General features: G+C 37.7%; 1 protein-coding gene across 2 annotated transcripts; it reads left to right on the top strand.

Moving 5' to 3' along the window:
• The first annotated feature begins 458 nt into the window (after positions 1-458).
• Positions 459-6404, top strand: LOC130974105 (phytochrome B-2). 2 transcript variants are annotated; one of them, XM_057898855.1, is made up of 4 exons: positions 459-2781; positions 3248-4055; positions 5058-5351; positions 5504-6404. In XM_057898855.1, the coding sequence occupies exons 1-4, from the start codon at positions 651-653 to the stop codon at positions 5724-5726; spliced, it is 3456 nt and encodes a 1151-aa protein (XP_057754838.1). In that variant the 5' UTR covers positions 459-650; the 3' UTR covers positions 5727-6404. The 2 variants fall into 2 exon arrangements, with proteins under 2 accessions (XP_057754838.1, XP_057754839.1); XM_057898856.1 differs by lacking the exon at positions 5504-6404 and having other exon boundaries at positions 4936-5079.
• Positions 6405-9337: the final 2933 nt, after the last annotated feature.

Here is a 9337-nt window from a genome sequence, read left to right as displayed (position 1 = left end):
CTAAACTCTCAAATAAAATAAAATGTTTGCAGAAGTAAAAGAGGACTGAATTTTTTCAATTTTTTTATTTATAAGAGTAAAATATAATTTTTTAATTATATATTTTATAAATAAAATTAAAAAATATTAAAAAATAAAAAATTATCTTTTATTCTCTTAAATTTAAAAAAAAATTAAAGAGGACTATTGTCGTGATAAGCAGGAAATGGAATAGATTATTAAAAAAGAGGGATTGGAATAGCGAGAGGTGCGACTGCGAGAAAAACTCGGCGATGATGACAGATACTCATACGCCCACAATTTTCAAAGATAAATGGCGCACCAATCACCTTGACTCAATTATGTTCACCACCTCACTCCTCAGCCACAAACATTTTCCACCTCACCCACACATTTTAACGACACCAGAAAAGAAAAAAAAAATGAGAAAAGAAACGAAACCGAAAAGAAACGAAACAGTCATGTTCCTTTCTCTCTCAACAAACAACAAAACACAACAAAGAAAATAGAACTTCTCTTCCTTCCTCCTTGCAACCACACACACTCACTCACCTACCTGCTTAACAACATCACTCTTCTCCTCCTCCTCTTCTTCTTCTTGTTTCTCCAAATTCAGTTGACCTAATTTCCACAATCTCATTATTCAAAATATGGCCTCAGCAAGCAGAGCAACAAACAGAGTTCCCCACCACCAACACCAAAACCAACACCAACAGCAACAACAACAACAGCACCCCACAGCATCTTCATCAAAACGCACTGTCGTACACAACACGAACGACGCGTCAATAAGCAAGGCCATAGCGCAGTACACAGAAGACGCCCGCCTCCACGCCGTTTTCGAGCAGTCCGGCGAGTCCGGCAAGTCCTTCGACTACTCCCACTCCGTCCGCCACACCTCCGAGTCCGTACCGGAGCACCAGATCACCGCTTACCTACTGAAGATCCAGCGCGGCGGCCTCATCCAGCCTTTCGGCTGTATGATTGCCGTCGACGAGCCGTCCTTCCGCATCCTCGGATACTCCGAGAACGCTCGGGACATGCTCGGCATATCACCGCAGTCAGTCCCAACTCTCGAACGTCTCCCCGGATCCCACGAGGAGGCGCTCACAATTGGTACTGACGTGCGCAGTCTTTTCACCCCCTCCAGCAGCACCCTGCTAGAGAGGGCGTTTGGGGCGCGAGAGATCACGCTCCTCAACCCAATTTGGATCCATTCCCGGAATTCCGGCAAGCCTTTTTATGGAATCTTGCACCGAATCGATGTTGGAATCGTCATCGATTTGGAGCCTGCTAGGACTGAGGACCCTGCACTGTCAATTGCAGGGGCTGTTCAGTCCCAGAAGCTAGCTGTTCGAGCTATTTCGCAGCTTCAGTCGCTTCCCGGAGGCGATGTGAAGCTTCTTTGTGACACTGTTGTGGAGAGTGTGAGAGAATTGACCGGTTATGATAGGGTGATGGTGTACAAATTTCATGAGGATGAGCATGGTGAGGTTGTTGCTGAGAGTAAGAGGCCTGATTTGGAGCCTTATATTGGTTTGCATTACCCTGCTACTGATATACCGCAGGCTTCGAGGTTCTTGTTCAAGCAGAATAGAGTTAGGATGATTGTAGATTGCAATGCTTCGCCATTGAGGGTGGTGCAGGATGAGGCCCTTGTGCAGCCCTTGTGTTTGGTTGGCTCCACCCTGCGCGCACCACACGGTTGCCACGCTCAGTATATGGCGAATATGGGGTCGATTGCTTCGTTGGTTATGGCTGTTATCATCAATGCTAATGATGAGGAGGCTGTTGGCCGCCGCAGCTCAATGAGGCTGTGGGGATTGGTTGTTTGCCACCACACTTCGGCCAGGTGTATACCTTTTCCCTTGAGGTATGCTTCTGAATTCTTGATGCAGGCCTTTGGGCTGCAGCTGAATATGGAGCTTCAATTGGCTTCGCAGTCATTGGAGAAGCGAGTTTTGAGGACGCAAACTCTGTTGTGTGACATGCTTCTTAGGGACTCGCCCACTGGCATTGTTACTCAGAGTCCTAGTATTATGGATTTGGTGCGGTGTGATGGAGCAGCTTTGTACTACCAAGGAAACTACTATCCATTGGGTGTAACACCTACTGAATCTCAAATAAGGGATATTATAGAGTGGTTGTTGGCATACCATGGAGATTCGACGGGTTTGAGTACTGATAGTCTGGGTGATGCTGGGTATCCTGGTGCTGCCTCGCTTGGGGATGCTGTTTGTGGGATGGCTGTTGCATATATCACTGAAGGGGATTTTCTTTTCTGGTTTAGGTCTCACACAGCAAAAGAGATCAAATGGGGTGGTGCAAAGCATCATCCTGAGGATAAGGATGATGGGCAGAGAATGCATCCTCGTTCTTCGTTTAAGGCATTTTTGGAAGTGGTGAAAAGCCGGAGTTTGCCGTGGGATAACGCAGAAATGGATGCGATTCACTCTTTGCAGCTTATTCTGCGAGACTCATTTAGAGATGCCGAGCATAGCAACTCAAAGGCTGTTATGCATTCGCATCTGGCGGATTTTGAGTTGCAAGGGGTGGATGAGCTAAGTTCTGTGGCGAGAGAAATGGTCAGATTGATAGAAACTGCCACTGCTCCCATATTCGCTGTTGACGTTGATGGCCGCATAAATGGGTGGAATGCAAAGGTTGCAGAATTGACAGGGCTTCCAGTCGACGAGGCTATGGGGAAGTCACTGGTTCATGATCTTGTGTACAAGGAGTTTGAAGAAACTGTAGACAAGCTTCTCTCTCGCGCTCTAAGAGGTATTCTTTCTAAATTGAGATTATTAAGCGGGAGAATTCTAATTAAACCATTAGGATGGACAACTATCAATCTTACCATTTTTCCGTTTATGCCAATGTTCTATTTCTAACCATGATGGATAGAAGTTTGTAGAAGAGTACATGATATAATACACTGTAAACTGGAAGGAATTGGTTTCTTGCAAGTTACCATAACTAGTTAATTAGTTATTACAAGGCGATTAATAGTTGTTTCATTTTCAATGCTGACTGCCAAGTGGGCATAGATTTCAACTGGTTAACAACACAACTTATAAAAGTAAAGGAGGAGGGAAAAAGAAAATTATAGTCCAATTGAATATCATTCTCTGTTGGTTAGAAGCTACTAGTCGTCTAGGCTTTAGTGAGGGTCTGCTTGGTCTGAGTAGGTGAAAAGTAGAAAGGTGGAAATTTCATACTTGACATAACTTGTATTTAATTAGTACAGGTGAAGAAGATAAGAATGTTGAGATAAAATTGAAGACATTTGGCCCAGAAAATCAAAATGGTGCAGTTTTTGTAGTGGTGAATGCTTGCTCCAGCAAGGATTATACAAATAATATAGTTGGAGTATGCTTTGTTGGTCAGGACGTTACTGGTCAGAAGGTTGTAATGGACAAATTCATCAACATACAAGGTGACTACAAGGCTATCGTACATAGCCCAAATCCATTGATCCCCCCAATTTTTGCATCGGATGATAACACTTGTTGCTTAGAGTGGAATGCAGCCATGGAAAAGCTTACTGGTTGGGGGCGTGCAGATGTAATTGGAAAGATGTTGGTTGGAGAGGTTTTCGGTAGTTGCTGTCAGTTAAAGGGCTCGGATGCTTTAACAAAGTTCATGATTGTGTTGCACAATTCCCTTGGTGGACAAGATACCGACAAGTTCCCTTTTTCATTTCTTGACCGGCACGGAAAATATGTGCAAGCTTTCTTGACTGCAAATAAGAGGGTTAACATGGATGGTCAGATTATTGGAGCTTTTTGCTTTTTGCAAATTGCAAGTCCTGATCTTCAACAGGCTCTGAAAATACAGAAGCAACAAGAGAAGAATTGCTATGCTAGGATGAAAGAGTTAGCCTATATTTGTCAAGAAATAAAGAATCCACTGAGTGGCATACGCTTTACAAACTCTCTTTTGGAGGCTACTGGATTGACCGATGAACAAAAGCAGTTTCTTGAGACTAGTACTGCATGTGAGAAGCAAATGTCAAAAATAATACAGGATGTTGACTTGGCAAGCATTGAAGATGGGTGAGTTTTCTTACCAATGATTTAAAAGTGAATTTTATGAGATATAATGATATCGTTTTAAATTTTGCTTTTATATATCCAACATTGCTCATGTGAAAGATTTCTAAGTTTGAATCTTGGAATTTGACCAATTACGGACTCCCATTTCAAACTTTTCTTGCAATGAAAAGGAATGGCTTAAATTTTTGTATCTAACCATTATTATGCATTTGCCAATCAGGTTATTTGATGATTTGATGTAAAGTTGACTTCACTTATAATGCTAAAAATATAATTTGATGTTGTCATTAAGTTCCATATATAATATTTCTTGTTCATTAAATTACTTTTTTTCAAGGATATGATAGTTTGAACTATTAACTAATGATGATTGGTGGATGCTCATAATGATGGAAATATGTAATTAGTAGAGGAATACCTTAAGTTCTCCAGAATCTAGGTATAGCTTCTTGTTATATAGTATTCTAACACATCCATTTCCAGTTTCCAAACATAGTTTGTGGACCATAACAAAGATGAAGTTGTGAAAATGATTTAATCTATAGTTTTTCTTACCCTTTTCATATTGTTCATTATTGGAAGTTTAAAAAATGACGGCTGTTTGTGATGATTTTTCTAATTTGCAAGGATTGTGTCATTAAGACTAAGAGAAGGATAAAAGTTCCCCTGTAAAAAAGCAAAACAAAAAAGATTTAGCTATAAAATATAGGTTTCTAGTCTCTCAACTTGTCTGAGAGGGGAAACCCTTGCTAGGCATCTAATCTTATCTCATAAAACATGCTTGTCAGAAAATATGCGCAATGCCTAGAATATGTGAATTTGGAGAATTGTACAGTTCATGTGAATGCCGAAATTTAATTCAATCTCAATTTGCTTGCAGGTTGACTGTCATGTTTCGCAGGCTTTGGTAGAAAGCTTAGTAGGCTTAAATGCTTAGTGTCTTTCTATGCTTACTATATCTGTTAGGATGGCATTCATGTCTTTATTTCATTTTGGATTTAGATCAATGGAGCTTGAAAAGGGAGAATTCTTGCTTGGAAACGTCATCAATGCTGTTGTCAGCCAAGTAATGTTATTACTAAGAGAGAGAAATTTACAGTTGATTCGTGATATACCTGAAGAAATCAAGACGTTGGCTGTTTATGGTGATCAGTTGAGGATTCAACAAGTCTTGGCTGATTTCTTATTGAATATGGTGCGCTATGCGCCTTCTCCAGATGGGTGGGTAGAGATTCATGTACATCCAAGAATAAAACAAATCTCCGACGGGCTTACTCTTCTCCATGCTGAATTTAGGTATTGTGGTTTGATCTTCAAGTCATTTCATTATTCTTTCGAAGAAATAGGGTTAAAAATGGGCTCATTAGATAAACATCATATTGTTCCAATTCTTAGATGTAAAAGGGCTTTACTATTCAACTAATTGCGGTTATTTGCGCTTTGTGAAGGATGGTATGTCCTGGTGAAGGTATTCCTCCTGAATTGGTTCAAGACATGTTCCATAGCAGTCGTTGGGTGACTCAAGAAGGCTTAGGTCTGAGCATGAGCCGGAAGATTCTAAAGTTAATGAATGGTGAAGTCCAATATATCAGGGAGGCAGAAAGATGCTATTTCTTCGTTCTTCTTGAACTACCTGTAACACGGAGAACTTACTCTAAAATTGTTAACTAGTTATTTTGCAAGTGTAAAATTAGAGCCAAGGCACCACCCTATCATGTTGACTGTTAGATAGTTACCCGTTGTTGTATTCTCAAATTGTGCTCACCTAACAAGGCATGTTTGAGGGACCCAGGTTTTCAACAAGCTAATTTGGCCAGTTATCCCGGTTTGTATGTAATTCTACCAAGTTGGATTGTTGTTTTCACCCTGACAAAACTTGTTTGGTATGGCAACAGAGTGTAGTTAAATGTAACATTAAATCTTACTGATAAAGTAATGGCAGATTAGATGAAATGCTGTGTTTGCCATTTTCTGCATATCTTCATTGCCAAGTGAGTGTCCTGCGGAATTTTTTCGAGCAAATTAGCAGCTTCAGTGGACTCTGCTCCATGGTTTGGATTGAACTGCATCCATCTCCTGCCAGTTTGGTTTTTTTCTGGAACTAACTGTTTATACCATACTGTGTTTCCTAGTTTGCTAATAAGTGTAAGATATTTGTCTACATCAAGGTTTTGTTTGTTCCTGAGCATTGTTGTTTTTTCTAATCGTCGCCTATTTTTTTTCACCATTCCCTGTATATGCCTTCCTTCTCTGTAATAAAAAGCTTGGATTTCCTGTATCTTTTGGCACTCCACGAACACTGGCCTTTTCTTTAATATAAGATGAACATGCACTTTTTCCTTCTCTTAATTTGTGTGTCTTTGCAGATTTGTTTTCTTATGCAGAAGATTAACAGATGAATTAGGTGCACAGATGGTCCAGAAAATCATCAATTAGACTGTTTTACGATTGGGAGCTTCTGCAATGTTTGTTTTTGAGTTCACCAATTCAAACATCGCAAGTGAGAGACTTTTCACTTTTAGAAAGTTCATCAACGATCCAAAATGTCATCAAGGTTAGTGCTTCTCCTGGTAGAGGTTGAGTTCTTTTTTTCTCCCCAAAGATGAAATGTTTTTTTCCTCCACATATCATCTTTACTATTTATTCTTGTTGAGATCAAGGAGGAGTAAGAATCACTATTTTTACTTAAGGATATAAAGAAATTTCGGATGGAACACCATACAAGCACAAACTTACTTCACAACACAATTACTTCCTTTGAGGAAGGACTTATTACAAGAGGTCTATAAGATGTAACATCTTAGCAAAATGGAATGTCTTTTAAGACTTGCATGCCATTCTTGCCCCAATGCAAGGTTTAAGCACTAAAGGCTCTCGAAATACAGGTCAGTAACTTTTAGCTCTGTTAGTAACTATCTAGAGACAGAAATATGGAGATGTTGGAGATATAAACATGTTTGGATAAGGAATATAGAAACAGGCAAAATGTCTTTGTCATTGGACAAAATTTGCGAACCCAAAAGCCGGAGGTAATTGAATTATGCATGTTTGGCCAACAGGTCAGTAGTAGCATTTGTCTCCCTCAAAGTAAGAACCAATCACTTGAGCTAGTATATTATTGTCCTCATATTTGATAAATTGGGTTTATTTACTTTAGATTTAGTCACTATTTCATAGTCTGTAATCATCAATGCAGTTATGAATGTATTGACCATTGATCATGGCGATGACCAGGGCTATTTTCTGTTTATAGTTTCTTATTAAAAACTATTTGTGAATGATGCAAAAATTGTCAAAGAAAGAGGGAAAAAAAGAGAATGTATTAAATTAGTACATCTCCAGTGTTTACATCACAACAAGAACTTGCTTTGATGATTTCTAGAATTGACACCTGTTTCCAGCTGATACTAGCATTTTGGAAACTGCTATCTAGGTTTAGGGTTTGTTCAAGTTGCTTTTTTCCATGCCGTGTAGTATTATTGAAAGCTTCTTGAGCAACTTTCTGGTTGTAGTGGAAATAATTATTATTGTGTATTGAGAAAAAAGTTGAGACTACAAATTAAAGTTCATGAAGGTATATGCCAAATCTAGCCACAGAAGTTGCATCTGCACCATTGTGTAATGTGCACCACCACCAGTTGCTCCCTCAGGAAAAGTTTCAGATTAAAAATTTAAAATATTTGATTCTTTTGCTTGTGATAAACTGACACTGTACCGTGGACAATGAACACACACATATACACAATACATGGCCATTACTAGATCACATGGAAGATAATAATGTTGTAGGAGTAAGTAAAAGGGTATTTCTATGATGCATTTATATGCAACAAAAATCACTTATTTTCTATCATTGGCTTGAGTATGGGATCTACATTATATGGCTGAATTGGATAAATTTCTTTGGATAAAAAATACAGATACATGATACCAATATAGGACAAAATGTGTATTTTTGTTATCATTTTTCTTAACTTTAAGATAGAAATAAATAAGCAAATTTTGAATCAAAACATATACATTATCAATTTTAATATCGATTGTTTTTTTTTTCTTTAATAAATAGATTTGTATATTTTAATATATCTCTATTTTTATTCCAGAATAGTTACAAAATGAGGCGACCTCATTTCCATTATCTGCTTGTACTAAGTGCTACCAGGATCACAAGAGATAAGGATCACTGTAGGGCCATTTACCATTCATTCTCTTTTTCTTTTGAGGGTCTAAGTGAATTCCACTTTCTGTTTCTCTGATTTTGGCTTGCCATTGCAAGCTTAAAGCAATGCAGCTGTCAGTTTATTTTCCCTATATATATATAATAATATATAGCCACGTTCATGTAACCAATAATAAATAAATAACGGGAAATATAGCCAATTTCAATCCTGTAAATGGACATGGTCTCTTTCAACTTACAAGTGTCCAAACTTGACTGCTTGAGCACACCCACCTTTTGATATTTTTATTTATTCATATGTCAAGATATTCTCACTAGTTAAATGAATAATTCTTTAAAATAGAGATACATATGCTATTAGAGTTCTATAATGTAATTGTTAAATTGTGTTAACATATGAATGATCTTTGTGATAAGTGGAAGTTGGACATTTTATTGGGGTGGTAATATGTAACCAGAAGATTGTGTACAATTTGCACTTAGGTTAGGTTAAAATTAAATTGACAAATACACCCTATATATATTTTTCTCTTTTTTCTTTTTTTTTTGGCGTGGTAAAATTTAAGTTATTTTCTATATTAAATGCATTTTGTTGCTTTATTTAGTAGTAGTATAAAATTATTTTATCCAAAAGTATTAATCTCGGATTTGAACTCTTTTAAGTAATCTTTCGTGATAAGTAGGAATGGTAAATTGGTAATGAGGCTTGCTCTGCTGTCTGCTCCCACCCCGGTTTGACTAAGTGCCTCCCTTTTTTTTTTTCTCCATTTCTGTTGTAAGTTTCGATATATTTGTCTTGTCCCACACGTGCAAAGACGGATATTTATTGGTATCTATGAATATTTTAATTTTTTTAATTTAACAAAACAAGAAACATAACATGACAGTTATAGAATATATTAATTTTGTTGCAATGTTGTATCAATGACTTACTTCTTTAATCAAAACTATTTGAACAGTTCAAATTCTTAACTATGAACGATGTAAAATTTCTAAAATTGGACTGAACATTAATAAAACTAAGAAAAGATGAGATTTTTATGTGTATAAATAGAGTAACATAATATGAGACAAATGAAAAAAAAAACACTAAGTAAAAATT

The sequence above is a fragment of the Arachis stenosperma genome, chromosome 4 (genome assembly GCF_014773155.1).
Source record: "Arachis stenosperma cultivar V10309 chromosome 4, arast.V10309.gnm1.PFL2, whole genome shotgun sequence".
NCBI classification, from domain to species: domain Eukaryota; kingdom Viridiplantae; phylum Streptophyta; class Magnoliopsida; order Fabales; family Fabaceae; genus Arachis; species Arachis stenosperma.
This window is presented reverse-complemented; position numbering and strand designations above follow the sequence as displayed.